We start from the raw sequence: 20514 nt of genomic DNA, 5'->3' as shown, positions 1-20514 counted from the left end.
TCTTCTCTGGCCTTATGGTCAACAAAGCACTTCAGTGTCTTTGTATATTTAAAATTTAAAAAGTGCTTCAGCCATAGAGTTTAAAAATAATACTTTAGTGCAGCCATTGGAAAAAAAAAAAACAAATCAGGATACAGCTACTTCATTGGGATGCATCAGCATATGTTTTGAATGTGGAAAGCTACCAAAAGGGCATTACACTAGTACACTGTGCTGTGCATAAAGCTTACCCTCCATTTCATTTCAAATTGAGGTCAAAATGATGAGGTCCTCATAAATGTGTGACTCACTAACTGAAGCATCATTTTCAGCAGCTCTTACTGAAAATCTTGACATGATAAGCAGTACTTAAATTGTTTGTGGTGAAAATGAGGAGACCAAAACCACAATATTCATATATTTTTCCAAGCAAAACCCCTCTAGTAGTGGTAATAATAATAATAATAATAATAATAAAATCTTCCCAGTAACACTCTTCTAATTGAACCAGAATTCTTATCACTGAGCATATGGGTATAGAACAGCTGAGGAAGCAGAGGATACTGACTGCATTTGTGGGATATTTAATTTCAGATTGTTTTCACTTACGTACACTCAGAAACAGATTTGAGTGTTTTGGTTGCCAAGTTCTCTGTTGGTCCACCTGCATTTGACATGGTCCACTTCTGCTCTTTCATTTGAAAAGAATTTGACATACATCATTCTTGAATAACTGAACTGCCTCAGTCTAAAAAGATGAATTGTTTAAACTATCCAGAAAACCTTGCCTGTATCCTATTAGCAGAGTCGTAAATTAAAGAGGAACTATAAATATCAAATATGCAGCATATATGAAATCAATGAAGTGACTTCTGATTTAGAAAAGTAAAATGACTTTCAGAACCTATTGTACAGGATATTCTGAACTTTCAAAGGACGATTGAGGGTCTTATTAACACCATCTAATTAATCTCCTTCCTGTACAAGGTGAAGCGTTATATACGCTAAGCAACTGATGAAAAGTGTAAGGGAAATACAGAACTTGATCAATTTTCTTTTAATGATAAATAATCCTTCTAGTCTGGTTGGATGAAAGTAAACATATGTGGGCTATGGCTTTGCTTTTGCCACGTGGCAGGATTCCGCTCCGAGTGAATTCTTCAAGCAGAGTTATAAACCTTTGAAAATTACTTTATAATGGAAATGGTGACAGGCCATTAACTACAGTAGTATAAGTGCATTGATTTAACATGTATAGTTGTCCTGAGTTGCCAAATACGTGAAACAGCATGTGCTGAATGTATAGGGAGGAGGCTGCTTTGTAGTTTTAACTAATTAATGACATGGTTCATATTATGTCACTGTTTCTCAAACATATGGCTCCTGACAATATTGGACAGGCATCATTCAGAGGCTAAGATACATCAGTACTGTGGTGACACTGCGATCCCATTCTAATGGCTACGCTGGAAGGAGACCAAGAAGCATTTAACATGATGCATTTAATCACCGTGATTATAGTGCCACTGAAGCAGATATGTTTTCCTACTACCAAGTCGTAGGAACTTCTGCATCTTAAAAAATCATTACTAGATATGCTGGAAAACCTTGTTCCCAATAGAAATGCAGAATTTGGGATTTTGCAATCATACTTAATTAGCATCTGTGGCTTAAATATCTTTCAAATGAAGTGTCTAATGCATGCATGCTACATGGAAGCATTTTATTTTCTCTCCAAATTCCTTGTTTTTCCGACCTCAAAAGACAACTGAACAAAAATTACTTTCAATAATGACTATTATTCTGGTGTTGTTTTTTAAGCATTGAGAATATACAACTATGCTAGAATTGTTATTTATTTTTACTCTGGTGCAGCTGCATGATTCTTGCTATTGGCGGGTATTTGCATTAATAGTGCTAGTTCGCTATTACCTTAAAAAGTGTAGGAGACTTAATATAGATGAAAGCGAGCATTTTGTATTGCCCTTTGGCACTTGTGTGGATTTAAGCTAGTATTAGTTTTTAGCATTTCTGGGGTTTTTTTTTTTTTTTTTTTTCTTTTCTCTTAAAGATGAGAATGGGGAAGCTAGGAAGTATCTGAAAGTCTGCTGGAAAATGTAGGCTTTTGTTAGAAAACTTTCAATATTTACTAGGTATACCTATATAAATTCCTTGGAAGAATTTTTTTTTTTTTTTTATAAGGGAGACTGAGATCAGGCAAATTTCTGTATACTTCTTTTTAACTCTCTTACGGTGTAAAATTTCCATATGTAATTTGTTGAACCTTAAGATCGAGATTTGTCTTTTTTAGATTCTGGCTATTCTGATCAACAACTGTACATCTCAGTCTTATCTTTAGAGTTTTATGACTAGAATATCAACTTCATTCTCTAGATGTGGTTTTGTATTGATAAAATCATTTACTGAGGGAGGGGAAGGAAAAACAAACTTCCAGGGAAGACAGACTAGGATGGTCGTTGATTTGAATGGTACCTCGCAACGGTATACTGACAAATGGCAAGAAAGAAAAGGCATAATTAGTAGAATAGGACATAAATTTGAGTAAATAATTGTCAGTGCTTGGCCATGCCTTCAGAAGAATGTACTGGAAGTAACTTATGAAAATGGAATCAGGGAAGCAAGCAGAGGGGCTGAATAAGAATCAGTTCTTTAGTTTTGTTAGTTAGTTACAAATCAAAACACAGGACTTGACCTATGTTATTTTTGATACTTAATGCCTCTCACTGGCTCTCATTTTGCATTATTCATCTTTAACCAGAGAGGTAGATGTTGATCTCGCTGAAGTTAAGACCTTACAGTGGTCTGCATGTGCATCTGTCTGAAGGCTCAATTTCTTTTGCTATGGAGATCTGTAGGCACAACAGTGTCAGTAAGGGATCATGGTTTGCACAGCCTCAAATGTATTTTTTATTTTTATCCTTACATGTGATTTATTTATTGCTTAAAGTATAAATATGTTGTAACTTCCAGGATTTTTCATTTCTGTAAATTTCTTTCTCTTTCAAAGTCCCTATGTCATTGTTACTACTTTAATGGCTGTCTTGTTAAGGGAGTGTTTTTTTTTTTTCTTTGGCAGTGGAAGCACTTTTACTACCTATACTTGTTTCAGACCAAGTCCTGGGGTGTTGTTGCGTGCAATCATTCTGTAGCCTCTGGGGTTTTCCAGCTGGCTTGAAGTATCCTGTGCCTTTAAGCTGTTCTGCAACTTGACCTTCCGAGCTTGCTTCACCTTGTGCTTTCCAATCTACATAATAATTTTGTGTCACCCTTTAGTTAAATGGTTTCTTTTTGACAGATGGAAGTACCTTCAAGTAGGATTTAACTTTATATTCTGCCTCAGAGATAATACCATTCTATTTGACTTGACTTATCCATAAATATTAATGTCTTTCTGAATACCAACTTAAATTACATACAAGTGGAGATTGTAAATTACCAGTGTAAAACTGCCTTTCTAGGGATGTTGTACATATAACATGTATACTGTCGTAATTCTGGATTAGGTGCTGTTAAGCATGAAGCTGACTCCTCTGAGGGAAATTGGGGAATTACCTTAACATGTCCAGTTAAAAACCGAGATGATTTGATAACTGATTCACAAACGTGTTGAATATCCCTGACCAAACTGCAACAGAAGGGTCTAGAAATGTTGGGTGTCAGCCTAAAGACTTGCAGTCTAAAACATGCAATTCTCATTGCCAGGACTGACTTTGAATTTTAGCTTCGCTGTGCCTTATTCATCTTTACACTCACGGTTTTACTGTATGTTCCTAGAAATCTGAAATGTATTGTGTTTCCTAAAAGTCTCCCAATAGAGTTGGCCATTGTGACTATCTCTTTCCTATGAAGTAGAAGGAAAGGAGGCTCTGTCACGACCACATCTTTCTGATGCTTTAGACCTTTGAGTGTTTCAAATAAAATTACCTCAAGAAATAACAGATATTACAGATGTATGAGATTTGAAAAGGCTATTAGAGCAAATAAAATTTATATTTTGGTGTTCCTGGCTGGCAGTATGAGTTTCTGGTGAACACTGGAGTCACTGGGAAGTATTTAATGTAAAACAAATATGTGGTTAACAAGACTTGCTTCATAGAGAACGCAGCAATATGCAGATTTGCTCAATTTTGTGGAGTCTGGTGAGAGACCCCTTGCCTGTAAACAGGAAATCCTAGCAATGAGAGGAGAGATTTGCAGTGTAACAAAGAGCTGTCAAACATATATTTCACTTGACAGACACTGACATGACTCTCAGATAATACCTAGTAAGTTTGACGTATGTAAACTGCTTAATGCTTTTCTTTGTAAAACTTTTGCTTTAATTATGTATTGCACTTTCAAAAAGCGGCCAACTATTGATCAACACTGTTACCCTGTCTGTAATGAAAAATGCCATTTTTTTAGTTCTAGTTTGATGTTGATGGATCTGCAGTGACATAAGTGACTGTGTAAAAGAAACTAAAAGAAAAAACGCACTCAAAGTTTAGGTTCTCATTTTACATACCAGCCTCACACTGACTTGGATACCTTAAAAAAAAATGCATATAAAAGGATCAGAGAGAAAGTGATCCTTGAAACTGTAACAGTGAACTGAAGTTATTTAGCTTACAAGGTCACTTGTCCAATAGCACTGTCCTTTCAGAAAATCTGGGGTTTTTTTTGTGTTATGAGTAAATGGCAGCCTTTTTTTTTCTTTTTTTTTCACATAGCTGTATGTTGTGTGTGTGTGTTTTCCATTGTTGGTGTGCTGATAAGTAAATATTGTATGAGGCTTTGGATTGATATTTAACAGCTGAGATGGTTGATTATACCACTGAAAACATTTGTCATTGCCCGTTCCGATGTCATCAATATGAACCATCTGAACTCTGCCTTTCTTTTTCTTTGCTGCCCCTGGGGTTTAATGGCTTTGCAGAGAAGCTCCTGCCTGGCATATTGAGCTGCTCCAGAAGGTCTAACCCGTAAGCAGTGAGTACTGAACTGCAGCACACTAATGCTGTAGGTGTTGACTCACCATGCTGTTTTTAATTGCAGTTCTTTTGAAGGTAGATAATCTGTGCAGACTGTCAACATAGATATTGAATCTTTGGGTATATACCAATTTGATTATGTATTTTTATAGCTACAAATGCTGTTCTGCTTTTCTTTTCCTGGGAATTAACTTTTGTCCTGTGCACATACTGTTTGCATTTAAAACTAGCTTTCATGTGTCTGTGGCTCTTGCTATAGCTGGCAAACGCTTCTGTCTCATATCTGCAGTGAACTGTGTTCTTCTAGAATTCCTGAGCCTGATGTAAACCAGCTTTCAAATGTGCATGAATTGAAAAGCATCTGTAATGTTTTGATATGACTAATACTAAGATATGATTGACCAAGTCTGGGTTTCCTTTGTTACTGGAAAGTCATTCGAAATATCCATTTGCAAACTCTTAAGGGGAGGGAAAATTTTGTAATTCTGATGAATGTGTTCATTTGTGATATAATTGCTTTGAAAAAATTGTCAAAACTTCTGTCTTGAGACAAGAAGCAGTTTTGATTTTTGTAATTTGTATATTGTAAGATGCAGATCTTATCTCAAAATTCCATCCGTGTTTGGCTGGAAATAGAAAACGACTGTGTTGATAATAATCTGAATTGGTTTTGTGTATGCATATTTCTAAAGATAAAGATGCAATTAATTTGACTAAATAATACGTTCCAGCTAGAGGCTGCCCTGAGGAGGCAAAAAAGTCTTGTGGGCATGGACAGTTTTGGTATAACTTTGCCTGTTAATATGTACTTTCAGACCTGCTCAGGATGGCATTAATGCTTATATGTAATGATGGAGCTGATTCAGGAGCACTGAACAAATCAAATATTGGGCAGTGTGCACAGAAACTGTGTTACTCTTACATAAAGACATTTCAACGTGTGGAGAGCTTTTGAGAATATTCTTCATCTCACTTTGTAAAAGAGATTATGTAATGCTAGAAGAGAACTTTTTGTAAACTGGGAGAAACCTGTTCTCCCATAGTATATTGCTTTGGGTAGTTTCATGGTAGCCCTAGAGAGGTCTATAGCTTTTTTCTTTTTTCTTTTCTTTTTTGTTTTGTGAGCCTACTGACTTTCTTTATGAGGGTGAAGGCTTGTGGCATAATTGCACAAACACTTTGGAGACATCTGGGATGCTTAAGATATTGCTGTCATTCTCCAGCTGTTTTTCTCTCAGCTGAAGGTTACTGCCCTCAGAGTTGAGCCACACTAATGGATCATATGAAGTATCCTAGCCCATGTCAGTGCAAAGTCAGCCAGGTTATTTTAAATTACTGCTCGATGCAGCTGAGGGTAGTAATGAACAGCTTGAGGTAATAAGCCATTCCAGCTAGACTTCCAAGAGCACATCTGTCTTTGTCCTTATACGTGCAATACTTTAATCTCTCTATTGCTGTACTGTATTCAGGATTTGTCAGGACTGCGAAGCTGTTGCCAAGGGGAGTCTGATATTCAAGTGGAATGTATTGGCTCTTCCTATCTATCATTATTTTCATATTGCAACAGAAAGGTCTGAATGATGAGTGTGTAACGTATACATTGAATGGTGAAATAAGCTTATTTTCAAATATGGGGTAACTGTGTGGAAGTTACATTTTGGAAGCTCTTTAAATTGGAAAGAGATTACCATGTGAAGTCTCTTCCCCCATCTCTGTTCCTAGTTCAGCCACTTATAGCCAGTTATCTTGGGCTCCTAGCCATTTAAGTTCTTGCCTCTCTGTACCCTTGCTTCATTCCCCAAAAAGCTTCCCTGTATTGATTAGAATTACAATGAATTTTTTAGCTCTATTTTTTTTTTTTTTATTTTTGCCCCAGGTCCAGCAAGACTATGAATCTGTGTTCCAAATGCTTTGCTGGTAAGTGCAGTAAAAGGCTTTGTGTTTTTGTTAGATTATCGAAACCACATTGTTGGCATCTCCTTCAGGATTTGTGCATGAGTTTTTCTTCCTTCAGTGTGTATATGTAATCAGATTTTCCTCACTTTGATGCTTCATTTGTTTGCTAATCAAGAACCTCTTGTGTAAATGTTCCAGTCAAGCCTTGTTCTTGAAGTGATGGAATTCTGGAACACCCTTGAACTACAGAGCTCTAATGTCAGCACAACTCCTATATGGATGATGTGGCTTTCAAAATGCATAAGTCTGAATTGTAATTTTGAATTTTGTAGGATTTTGTAATAACCTCTGAAATCTGGTATGGATAAAAAATGAAAAGTTGGTATAGAAAACCTCTTGCTCCGTTTCTTTTCAACTTGTAGCTCTTGAACAGTAGCTCATCAGTAGGCTAATTCTAATTGCTGCTTATTCTTATTGCAGTGTCATATCTACTGTGAAAAATGTTAGGAATTGCTATTGACCTTTTCCTGTTAGCATTTTATAACTTTGCCTTTCTTATTTTTTTTGTGATATTTACTATTGTAAACTTATTTTTAATTGAAATAAAAGTGCTGTCATAGTTCATGATTTTTAATTTCTCTTGAGGGAGCAGATAGAATATTAAAAAGTTCAGAATTTCTTTTTAAACTTTCAGTCATTGACTTGTCTATGAAACATTACTTTAATGTTGAGTGTGCGTAAATTTAAGGTCATTGATTTCCAAGGCAAAATCATAGAATATTTGAAAATTAAGGCAAACTGTACCAAAAAGCGCCCAACTTACCTTTTAAAATTTTCAAGACTTTCTCTACAGCCTGTTTATTTTAATGAAATAAGACTTGGAGAGCTCAAGTAACTTAAAAAGCTACTGCTAGTTGGAACAAAACCAAGTATTGTAGAAAAAGGCAAATTTACTCTATCTCTTTAGATTTTTTTAACTATGATTCCTTCAACAAGTAGCACTAAACTAAGCAGTCCTGTTTGAGTAGTAACTCAAACTCTCAATGTCATCAGTTCCACATAAGTCTTATTTCTTTTTTTTTCTTTTATGTTACTGCAATATTGTAGCATATTTTTTTAATACTAGATTTCCTGCCACAGTATTGAAATAGAAAGATGTATACTCTTGTTTCTGTAAATTTATCCACCGCAGATAGGAAGGTTTTAGGCAAGTAAACTGTTGAAAGAGTTTTTTCACCATTCCAGGCACTCCAAAGATACAATATGAAAAAAGTTCCTCTTGTTTCTCTTCTAATATGGCAAGTTATTCATTCAAATGTGTTGAAGCAGGTTTATATGCAAGGGAAAACTGGGAATTATTTCTCTTGACCATCGTTTCCTTTCTCTTTTATTTTAGAAAAAAGAAATCCACACAACGAAAAAGGTTAGTAACTTTGTTAAATGTTGGGGGTTTTTTTCACAGGGAATCCAGTCTTCCTTTTTTTTTTTTTTTTTTAAAAAAAAATAACTTCAGATAGAGCAGCAAAGCCCCTTGCGTTTGTGTAAGCATTATCATCTTATATAAGGCAAGGTAGAAAGGGAACAAGTCAGCAAGAGATGAAAACCTTGTTGGGTTTACATTGCAATACAAATTACTATGTGGAACCTTCCTATCTTTACTGGTTTTTCAGATTTTCTGAACTATGTACAAGTTTGTGAATACATGATCATGTGCTCTTCTTTGCTTCTGACTGTCCGTTCCTCCCCATCTCTGGTCATAGCTTGGTTAGCTGGCACAGCACAGAAACAGACCAAAGGGCAATGGTTGGGGAACTGTCAGTTTGCCTTCTTGTTTGACCACATACTTGTGATTTCTAAATTTATTATCGAGATAAATTCACGGAATTTTCACTCCCATTTTGTCCCCAGATTAAACAAACGGGAAAACCAACAAGATCGTGCAGCAAGGAGAGTGGAGTTCTTTGTTATGGCTATCTTTGTACATTTTTTTATATTAAACATGGGAGTATATTGCACAGGTTATTATAGAGATTAGGTTGTTCAACTGTCTATGGCAAGAGTGAGCTGGATACAGCACAAATGTATACAACCCTTTGCCTAGAAGAACCCCAATGTGTTGACCTAGATCTAGGAGGTTCACTAAGCTCTTCTGTACAACCATACATCTGCCGTTCATTTGCCACAGGCTAGTTCTTAGCTTGCACGTAAAGGCTGATAAAATAGAGGAGCTTGAAGTTAGCTATCCTCTTAAGCCCTCTTTGCCTCCTCTTCACCTCATCTGTCTGTTCCAAGAAGGAATACCTGACTTGTTTTATTTAAGCCCTGTAAAAGCAGCAGACTCTGAAATGTTCAAAAGCCTCTGTGAAATAATTCCAAGTTAATTGTACTTCTGCACAGTACTTTGCAACGTTCTGTCTCCAATTCAGTGCTGACCACATGCTATCAATGCCTCAAAGTCTCCAGATACAGTGCAAGTATAATGCCACATATTAAATTGCTTCAAATAAATTTGCTCTTTAGATGGTTGAGGCATAGTTGCTTCAGACTTCTTGCACATACAGAATACAAATGCAATAAAGTGTGGGGTGTTTTGTTTTGTTTGTTTGTTTTTTTTAATCAGAATATAGGCTGGGAAGTGAAAAAATGCAAATTACGGCCAGAGTAGCTTCCTTAGTAACACTACATCTTTCGCTAATACTGCAACCTCTTTTCTTTCAATGTGGTAAACTGTGAAGTCTGAATGATTAAAATACGGGCCAGTGGTGTGAGTGAATTTTTTTCAAAAGTATTGTTTATTAATCTATCTTTGCTCCCATTAGGTTTATGAAAGTTTTAATATCAACTTCAGGTAGGGACATTATTTGAATACTTTTGAAAAGCCACTTTTACAAAGTAGTCCCTTTCAGGCAGGAATTCTACAAACATTCAGGAAAAATTACCTGGTACCTCAAAAGCTCATTTTTAGTTGGAACCTCTGGGAACAGTCACAGAACAAAGTTACAGAGTAAGAACAAATATTTAAATACAGAAAACTGTAAAACTAGGATTTCTACTTAAATCACTCCCCAGAATACAATCTGTCTTTAATCCGTTTGATTGTGAGTCTAGAAAGTTCAACTTGTGTTATGGTGCAATCAGCATTGGAAAGAGGGGTGCAGGAAGTGTATTTTTGGCTTGTTCAGTAGTATCTGAAGCTGAAGGTAAGTGCAGCACTGGATGGTTTGGTGAAGAGAGGCACTGGAAAAACTGGAAGAAAATGAAATGTTGATTAGCATATTCATGGATTTGTGAATCAATTTCATAGCCCTTCTGTCTGAAGGTGTAATTGAAACTTCAAGAGGTGGGTGTCCATCTCTTCTTAATCCAGCTATACAGGATTTTTGTTCACGTTCTGTGAAGCACTAGATCAGCATGACTGAATTTGAGAAAATGCTTCATATAACCCAAGAACCCTAAGACCTTTGCTCTTAGTTCAGTTTTATTTTTAGTTTGAAATCAAATACTTTTTTTTTTTTTTACATACTGGCATCTTGGTAAGTAACAATTATAGATTTTTAATCTTACTCTACCAAGTAGGAAATCAGTATTGCTGGAACCGTGTAGGTATTGTCAATACATATGGTTGGCTCTATGCCAGGTTATGAAATTTTGTAATGTCAATAATTTCTTTTATTCTCATGAATTTGAAAGATTTGATAAGTGGAAAAAAAAATAGACACTAATATCTTTTATATATCATCTGATTCTAGAAATATAAGATTATTCGCTGTTTTTTTCATTTCCTGAACTCACTCAGACATCTGACTATAGAGTTATTTCATGGTTTTGTGCATTTTAACCCTTCTGCTTTGTTGAGCAGACCTTTATTTTGTCACGCCTAAGTCTTACACAGTTTTTGGAGCTTGCAAAATTGGGGAGTTTATGCGACTCAGAGTCACTTCAATAACACAATTTTCTCTTCTTTCAGTCTTTGTAAATCCTGGGAGCTATTTAGAATGCCACGTTGTCTGGCAGTAATAACACCTACTGTAAGCATGAGCTGGCAAAAGTCTGTGTTCCTGCCTAAAGAGATTTTGCTGTTAATCAGCTGCTAACTTGATCATCAGTTGAGCTTTTAGCTTACTTACTAGAAACCTTTTCAACAGGCACATCTTGCATGTTGCTAGTTCAAATTTTGTTGTCCTTGCTATATTATCCTGTTGTATGATAAACGATAGATTATGCTTTATTCAGACCTTCTCTTCTTCATAAGGTTTTTATTCCTAAATGAATGATTAAAAATCTGTTATATTTGCATTTTTCATACCCTTGTAATTTCTTATCTGAATGCACATTTTAGTACTTTGCTAGAAAAGCAGCAAGTATTTTCAGAAGTTTGAAAGCAGCACTAAGTACTAATTTTCTTTATCTGTATATAAAATGTTTCTTTCTCTGTGTGGTATTCCCTTTGTTGGCTCCTAATGTAAACCATTGCCTCAGTTTGTTGCTTCATTAGGCTAGAATTTTTTGCTCTATTCATGTCTGTCTTTGTATTTTAAAGTACATGAACTGCTTGCTACAAAAAACGGTACTCACTGGCTAGCACTTAAAAGTAGTCAAGCTTAATCTCCAACTTTTTTTACACAGTCAGGCTTGCAGCTAAATAATTCTTTAGAAAGTTGTGTAGCTGGTTACAGGGGCTACAAAGACATTTCTATCTTCTAAAGCACCTACTAATAAAGAACTGTAACATTCAAGATATAAACATAGATCTTGTTTGGCATGCATTTAATTTTTTTATTTTTACTCTATTCCCGAAGAATTTTTAAAAGGAGAAGGCTGGTAGGGAAAAGATGTCTTAGCATAATTAGTAAACTTGAAAAGGTGAGATGTATGCTAAACTTAAGAAAGACAACCACCATGAAATGGAGTTAAAAAAAAAAAAAAGATAATTTAGTTTGGCCTCACTCATTTATAAGCTTGATTTGCACTGCTAACCACAAGGATTCTTTTTACTCCATTAGTATACATTATTTTGTGGCTTTGAAAAAGAGAAAAGTAAAAATTTGAGTAATAGCTCTGTTTGGGTTGTTGGAACAGGGCAATATTTTGTGGAAGGATTAGGAAAGGATTTATATGTTTTTAGTTGACTCCTTTTCCCCTAACTCATCTTAAAGTTTCAGAGGGGAAATACAAATAAATTTTAAAAAGAGCTTATTCAAGTATAGTTGTATTATCTAAGCTTAGGGCTAGTTGTTTTACTTCTGTCAAAAACAGTACCATCAATCAAATTACCCAGCATATTTATGCTGTGTGTTCCTAGTACTCAATATATACAGAAGAACTGGAAATATGGGAGAGAAGGATAACTGAAGCTTTCTAGGCTTGCTGGAGTTTTAAGAGTTAAATAGAGATCACATTTAGAGTGAAGTTAGTATAGTATTACTTGAGGGATCCACTTTTTTTTTTTTTTTTTTTTTCTCTGTCTATACTATTATGGCATGGAAGTTGTGGAGTACAGGGCTCCTGTGTTGCTTTGTGGCAATACTGATATGGTTTTGCTGTCTGTTATGTAGAAGGGCATTAAAGATGCTGTGTGGGATGCAACCCTCAGGTGCCTGGGACCTGGCTGTGTGAAGGTTGTGTACACAGCAGCACAGCTTAGGGTGTCAATAGGGCCAATGGCTCACCTGTTTGTTCGATTTGCTCAATTATTTTTTTTCTTTTTTTCTTCTTCATCTTACCCTATATAAAATAGTGGGATGAGGCAAGGACTGATGGAGGGCAAACCCACAAATTCTTTCTATTTCTATTCAATTGTTAGTGGAAGAGAGAGAATCTTTCAGAGCTGGCACTCAGATGTTGTAGATTGAGGTAGAACATCTTTTTTCTTTGTCTCTTTTCTTCTTTCTGGCTGCTACTAATTTCAAGTTAGTATGGCTTTTTCCAGTCACATTTGAAAGTGCCTTTTCACCAATACAGTCTAGGAAAATTGAATGCCTTTTAATTAAGAACTTTAACATTTTACAGTCAATCAATCCTATCAGCAAACTACCCTGTAGGACATCAGTGGCTGTTTCATTGGATTGCCTCTTGCTGAATTCACAGTTTAGTAGTCTGGAGCTCATTTGTTAAAAATATAAATTATACTTAAACAAAAATAGGACCTCTTCTTAGTACTGGTACCTGAAAAGACTACCAAACAGTCTTTAATTTATTTTTTTTCCTCTGTCTTGATGAGACATCAGTGATATTTTCCATGTGTTTTCTTTTGCTTATCTCAAGGGATTGACAGTCCCATTGTACAGATGGATCTACAAGCAAAGAAAAGAGTTCAGCCTCTTTTTGTCTCAGACTTGCATTATTTTTAGTTTTTCATAGCTCTATTTTCTTGTATGCTTTCTTCTTCATGGTACAGCTAGTTTCTTTTTGTTTTGTTAATATCTTGTTCACCTTCTAACTTGTAACCTTTCCAAATGACTCGTCGAAACACCAGCTGTAATTTAATCGCTTGTGTATAGGTTCTCTGATGTAAAAAAAAATCTTTAGAATTATGACTTAATTGCCATGATGTTTGCACATTGCTAGCATTAAAGCAGAGTTACCTATTTAGAACGTGCAACCCACAGATTTAATTTATTAAACTTTCTTGTAACTCTGTTCCCCTATAAATGCATGCATAAGATAGGAGAGGGAATGTTTTCTTTTTTTTCTTTTTTCTCATTTAGCAATTTTTGTGATTTATAGAAAAGCCTGTGCTCTGTTTTGTGTGTTTGGTTATTTGGAAACCTTCTATAGTTTATAGAGACACTAGTGATTTGTTCCTTAGCCTCCCTGTGGAGTTTGTTCCATATTACAATCTAGTTCCATGTCCATATTGTGCACTCCTGAGCTGTTAATTTGTACATTTCGATGCAGTTTGTTTCATCGTGTTTTTGTAATCCAAACTGAATGTAACGAGCTGTGTGCTTTGGGGACCCAGCCTTGCCTTGCCAATTAGAAGAAGTGGTTACTGAGAGAGAGCATGTTTTAAATAAAACATGGCACCACTGCGTGGGACCAGCAGCCTTTGGGGAATAAAAGAGGATATTTAACTCTTTTTCTCTGAGAGGAGAAGTCAGTACCAGTGAGGACATTTTAGAAACATTCAACTCGTTGAATGAGAAGTATGATGCAGATTCACATTTCATCTTGCAAATAATAAACTTTGTTATTGGAGACATGTTACACAGTACTGCATGAGGAGTGTTTAGGAATGCACAGGGATAGCTGTCGAGTTGACTGCATGTTTTCTAGGGTTCTAATCGCTAATGCCACATGAAAATTGTACAGGACTAGCAGGTAACCTTTCTCCTTCCCCTTGTACTACTACCCAAGAGGCTGAGGTAGGACAGGAAGAGTGCTAGGTGGTAAAAGAGCTGGTTTCAAAATGTATTTTACAATGGAAGGAATCTAGAAGCAACTTTCATGAAATAAGGGTACTAAGGTTATGTGCTAGGTGACCATGAGGCTCATTATTATTCTACCATTTCAAGGTAACTAGGAGGGGTACCTCTGTGACAAGCAATATTTGTGACTGTTACAGAAATTATCCAGCATTCTGCTGCTGTTTACACTAACTAAACTTCCTGATTAATTCAAGCAAGACACAACAACAATTTTAGAAGTTAAATCTGCTTTGCAGTTCTTTCTTGCATTCCAGCCCAAACATTTCCTTTCCTCTCTCTTCACTCTAACTCACATGTTCTACATTCTTGTGCATCTTCAAAGGGATGAAGTTACTGTCCACTAACAGCCTTCAGCTAAGGTCGATGAGAAGGAACTTACATGAACAGTCATGGCGGCTGACTGAGATGACATTTCAACAATCCGTGCGTACACAAGCAGGGCAAGATGAAGGAAAACCTTTTAGCTCAGCAGCTAGATATAAGGGAAGGATAGCTGTTCACTAAGGTCATTTAAGCTGTTAGGTAAGTAGTTGTACAGGACAATCGGGATCTGGATAATAGAACAAAATGTAACTGATGACTTTCCAGTTGTCTGTCCATTGTGTATGAATGGAATGTGATCTAGCAGCTGGACAGCTAGCTAGGAACTTGAGACCGGATTTCTTTTTTACAGTCAATGAGCAATTCTTTTGTGATACTAGACAAGTTGCTTTTTTTGTCTTCCCCTTTCTGTTCCTCATCAGTTACTGAGAGATGAGAGTATTTCCCTACTTCACTGGAATGTTTGTGAAGATAAAATATATATGCTGTTCAGTACAGTAGCAGTGGTAATCTAAGGAGCTGAGATAAATCTAGAGCCTTATCTTGGGAAAGAAAAGGTGGTTTGAGGAACAATATCTGTATTTGCCTCTTCCAAATTGGCTCACAGTAAGCATGCTATTAGCACGTATTAGATTAAAATGGAAATTGGCTGACTTCAATGTCAGTCAAGGCTCTCGGGCTGAGTAAATTGCCCAAACTCTGGGATAGAAGCGTGATCCTTCGGTTGTATGTAATGCAGGTTCACACCCCCCCACCCTCCAGCTCTAGCATGGTGTTAGTGACAGTATGGGAAATTAGTGTAACAGATTAGTGTTGGATCTTGTGGAGGAGGAAGGCAATTTTATTTCACAAAGTTTTAATTAAGTTTTGTCTATTTATGTTGTCACACCCATATACACACAAGCCTGAAGATGCATGTCCAGGTAGTCTGGCCAACATCACCTGTGTGCGTGACATGGAGAACAAAGAGTTCTGGCTCTTGAGCCCTCACTATGATAAGCTGATTTTGGCTTTGCCTTTTATACCATTGAGGAATGGACATTGTGAGCGACCTTTTGTTTCTTTGTTTTGTCTTAGCCTTCATAAGTCTCAGGCAAAATTCTGGAATTTCGTAGAATCATAGAATGGTTAGGGTTGGAAGCGACCTTCAAAGGTCATCTAGTCCAACCCCCCTGCAAGGAGCAGGGACATCTCCGGCTAGATCAGGTTGCTCAGTGCCTCATCCAGCCTGGCCTTAAATGTTTCCGGGGATGGGGCATCTACCACCTCTCTGGGCAACCTGTTCCAGTGTTCTACAACTCGCTTTGTAAAAATTTTTTCCTAATATCCAATCTAAATCTACCTCCCTCTATTTTAAAACCATTACCCCTTGTCCTGTCAGAACAGGCCCTACTGAACAGCCTCTCCCCATCTTTCTTGTAGGCCCCCTTGAGGTACTGGAAGAATTCTCTTCTTTCCCATATGTGGCTGTTGTACAGTTTTCTTCATCTTCTGGACACTTTATCTTTAGTTCAATTTGTTTTTCTTAATTTGAATGAAATCACATTGTGCTTTTGCAATTAATGCATACCATTCTAAACCTTTTAATGCTGTTTCTTGTGCAGCCTGCAAACGTTCCAGTCATTCCAGTCTTCATATATCTATTACAAATCTTGTATGTTCTCACAGAGTTAGTCACCAGAGGGCAAACTGATCATGCAGATTTAGTCAACACAACTATAATTTTCCTTTTTTTTTTTTAAAAAAATACACATTTTCTGTGAATGAGTTTACATGTAGTATTGATTAGGTGGAACATGGAAAGTGTAATGACTATCTTCTTCAGAGATATAGAAGTTAGTATTTTACATTGAATGAAAGAGAATTTTTAAAAGTTTAAAAACTTTAAATTTAAATTTAAACTGTTTGACTAATTTGCAGACTTTGAGGGGAAGAATTCCTGTTTAGATAAACTTTTTTTTTTCCTTGTGAAAAGGAAAATATCAGATCAAAATATCACTCAGTTATTAGTCAAGGAGAATAATAATAGCTTAGAATAGTTTCTGGCAGGAATCTGGCTTTAATTGTGGGTAGATGAATCTTACGCTGGAGATCTCTAAGCCTGCAGTACTGTAGGTAAGGCCTTTCTTGAAAAGATAACTGAAGTAACTGCATCTCTAGTCACTGAACATGTGAGATTTTGTTCCTTTCCTTTGCAGAAAGCATAGACTGTTGACTGAATTTAGCACTGAAGATTTAGGAAGTGTCAAGAGACAGCTTATGGTGTTATCATAATTAATGCAATCTGTGTGTATGCATTACAACTGTCTTTTAATTATGCTGAAAGGATCAAGGAGTAGAGGAAAGCATAAGATTACTGTCCTAATCACAGGTCATTAAATATCATCTAGGTAAGCTCTTTTTGCTGAAAATGTCTCCTTTAAACAGATACCCTGTCCTAATGTGAAGATGCTGAGGGTTCTGAATGCACCATGGGCACTAGTATTTCTAATGAATAATCTTTCTCGCTATTAAGTAAGAAATAAGGTACACATTTTTAATTGCAACACTGTAGGGATGTTTCCACAGAATTGCACTCTTGTTCATGGTACTGAATAGGAAGCCACATAAGACGTTTTGTCATGCCCTATATCTTCTTACTACAACATTTGCACATTATCCTGAATAGAGATTAATTATTTTCTTTATATAATTTCTTTAGAGAACTAATATAAATTTCATGATGTATAAGGAGAAAACCTTGGAGCTTTCTAAACTTTTTGTATTTATGTACATTTGTATGTATTAGCCATTCACCAAAACTGGTAGCATTTTTATTTGATCTCAGTTCTTAAATAACAGAAGCTTTTATATTTCGAGATTGGGGCATTTCTGCCCAGCTCTGTGGGAAAGGTCACATATAAATGAAGAGCAAGTTACAAACAGCCAATAGATGTCTTGGGGAGTTGTGAGCATTAGAAATGACCAAATCTAATGACTTGTACATCTCAAATACTTCAGGATTGCTCAGAGTGGACTTGGTATTCACTTACTTCTGGATAAAATTTCTTTATTTGAGGTGAAGGCTCTTTGCAGTGAGCTAAAGCAACAATAAAAACCACATTTCTTACTGGGAATTGTGTAAGTTACAGGCTTTGCTCTCTTAAGTGAAGATGGTGGGTTTTTGCGTTCTATCTTTTTTTTTTTTTTTTTTTTTTTTTTTTTTTTTTTTTTGATTCACAGTAGGAAAAAACTCTCCAGTGCTTTAGATGGTGTTTGTGAAGGTAAACACCAAAGTCTGGCTCATTTCTAGGTTGAAAATGAAATGTATTGTGCTATCTACCATTGTGTTTTAGTGATGTTTAGTATAGTGTTACTGCTCTTAATAGACAAGTTTTCATTCACCTCTGTTGACATATCCTGCCCTGCAATCTGTGAAGAAAGAGAAAGCTGATCTCAGTGTAGGTGGGCGTATTCTTTCACTGACGTTTTCTGTGCCTCAGCAAAGTCTGTGCATGACTTCAAGTCCTCAGTGGAACTGCTGCCTGCTGAAAAGCTTTGAGCAGCAATTTAAAAACTAGATTTTGACAACACTGGCTCCATTTTTTTTTTTTTTTTTTTTTTTTTTCTTCACGAGACTCACTAGTATCTGGAGAAAACTGTGATAGATATAAATAAACCTAGAAATGCAGAAGCCTACAATGGGTGTTGACATCTACCCAGTTGACAAAGGGAAGTTAATGTTTAGAAATACCTCTAATATTAATCTTTATTCTGCACCATTTCTGTTAGTGTCTGTGATTATAATTTTAAAAGAGTTAACATTATTGTCTAACTGTCTAATCTCTTTTAACTGTAGGGATTTAATTTAACATAGACATAGCAGTCATTGTTTTGATAATCAGCACATGAAAATCATAGCTGATGCATGACTGCTGCTAGTCAGAGGTAGCTGGGTGGGTTAGAATATGAATAACTTTTTCTTTTTTTTTTTTAATGACTCGAGCTCTTGGGTCTACGAACAGCTGAACTGAAAAAAGTGTCTCTGAATCTAGAATAAAGTTGGCTGGCAGTGTTCTCCAAATCAATGTATCTGGTAGCTATGGATAGTAGAAGTCTCCAGTGCATCTGGTAGCTGTGGATAGCAGTAGGTCTCCAGTGCATTTCAGTCTTTTTTTTCTTTTTTTAATTCTTTGAAGGGGTCTTGATGTGCCTTAGTTGGGGGAAAATATATAAGAATATTCATCAAACAAGTTTAGAAATGCAGAGTGCTCAAAGCTTTTGTAACAGAATCTTGTTTTTCTTGGTGGTAACCAAAAGAGCTTTTTTGATATAAAGGTCAGATTTCGTGTATTTGTTCCCACTTGAGTTGAGCTCTTTTTGACAGAGTGAAAGCTATTTTGCTTTTGATTTATAAGATATTTATTGTGAGCTAGTACTGCATAAACATCTGACATTGAGCAGCTCTGTGTTCTGCTGACCATGCCCTACTGAATGGTGAAAGGAATTTTAAGATATTTATTGAGATCTTTTCTGTAGGTACTGCGGCAAAGCACAGAATGTCCATTTACAGGAGAGCAGTAGTAGCTGTTGTTTTTAACTTGAAACCATTTTCACTTATTGCAGCTTGCTGTGTGGCAGAAACTCCCTGTAGAGAGAGAATTAATAGTCAGTTGTGACTCTTTCCATACACACACCTGAGCCTGAGAAATTAAATTGTGCCTTAACCTACAGGGAAGGAAAAGTTAAGCTCACTCACTTTTGACTTCTGAAGATGATGTCAGTAGGACTCGAGAGTGTATCTCCTTTTAGGAGACTTCAGAAAATAACGAAGCTACTAAACCTTGTATACTATTACAGCAGCTCTTTCTATAGTTAGGTTTACCAAGGTATTTAAATTAGAGTCTAGGCTTTAAAAAAAAAAAAAAAAAAAAAGTCGAACAGATAATCTTAATGGTGTGATGACACGTAATTATATAAATTCAAGTCGAAGGTTACTTTTGTGAAGAACAAGAACAGTCTGTAACCCTTTCTGTACTCTAGTAAAATTGTTGAGAGTACATTTAATGGATATATTTACCCATATAAATGTGCGTGAGGGTGGCATTTCAAGGCTTATATTATCAGGCAGAAGTCTTGTATCTTCTTTGACTGTGCTTGAATAATGCCAGATCAAGTGCTCTTGTCTACATAGATTTTCAAATATTCTTCTTCAGTGTATAGAAAAATACTGAAGTTCTTGACCAATTTCTCTTCCCTACGGTGTTGTTCCATGACAGTCAGGAATAGAGTAAAGATCTCTTAATCTGGACCATATTTTTTGTGTGTCTACATATTAGTGGGGGAATAAGATAAAATGTTTTTATATAAACACGTACACATGTACGTACACATTCTGTATTTTTATAAGTATATATGTTCTTTGTAAATATGTCCTCTACATATGTCCACCAAAACCAGACAAATGCTATGCCTAGTTATTTTTTAAATGCATGTAGATATCCTTTTTAGGATATCCTAAAAGGATATCCTTTTTTTTTTGGGTTTTGTTTTTTTTTTAGTTAACAAAAAGAAGTGCTAAATTTCATGTAAAACCATCTTCTATTGGAAGTTGGTATGTTTAAATGTGAACAGTGACTGAGAATCAGTCTTTAAACTCTGACTTATAAAACATTTTTATTTATATCAGTCTTTTGTGAAACAGGATTAGAATAACATTTACTAAGTTTGAAATCTGACAATTTTTTCTAGAGCTGTGAGGTTAGAACAAATTTCTTCCATTTCTCCTCTCCTAGTGAAGTTCTAAGGAATTCAGAACCTGAACATTGAAGAAAAGCATAAACCAGCGTGAGACTGTATTATTGAGCAATGAAGAAATCCTGTTCTGGATTTTGAGGCTGAGTAGCTGTAGAACCTGTGTA

At 35.9% G+C, this 20514-nt stretch overlaps 1 protein-coding gene across 2 annotated transcripts in view; it reads left to right on the top strand.

Annotated features, from left to right (window-relative positions):
- ZFAND3 (zinc finger AN1-type containing 3) overlaps positions 1–20514 on the top strand; it is a 149396-nt gene that overhangs the window by 32221 nt on the left and 96661 nt on the right. The window contains exons 2-4 of one of the 2 annotated variants that reach the window (XM_086743563.1): positions 4916–4968; positions 6847–6887; positions 8263–8289. In XM_086743563.1, the coding sequence (XP_086599689.1) occupies positions 6860–6887; positions 8263–8289 (55 nt within the window). In that variant the 5' untranslated portion in view covers positions 4916–4968; positions 6847–6859. The remainder of the gene's footprint in view (positions 1–4915; positions 4969–6846; positions 6888–8262; positions 8290–20514) is intronic. The other variant, XM_086743562.1, reaches the window with a different exon arrangement.

This window comes from Chlamydotis macqueenii, chromosome 3 (assembly GCF_036417535.1).
Source record: "Chlamydotis macqueenii isolate bChlMac1 chromosome 3, bChlMac1.mat, whole genome shotgun sequence".
Taxonomy (NCBI): Eukaryota; Metazoa; Chordata; class Aves; order Otidiformes; family Otididae; genus Chlamydotis; species Chlamydotis macqueenii.
The sequence above is the reverse complement of the archived record's forward strand: the minus strand, read 5'-3'. Positions and strand labels throughout refer to the sequence as shown.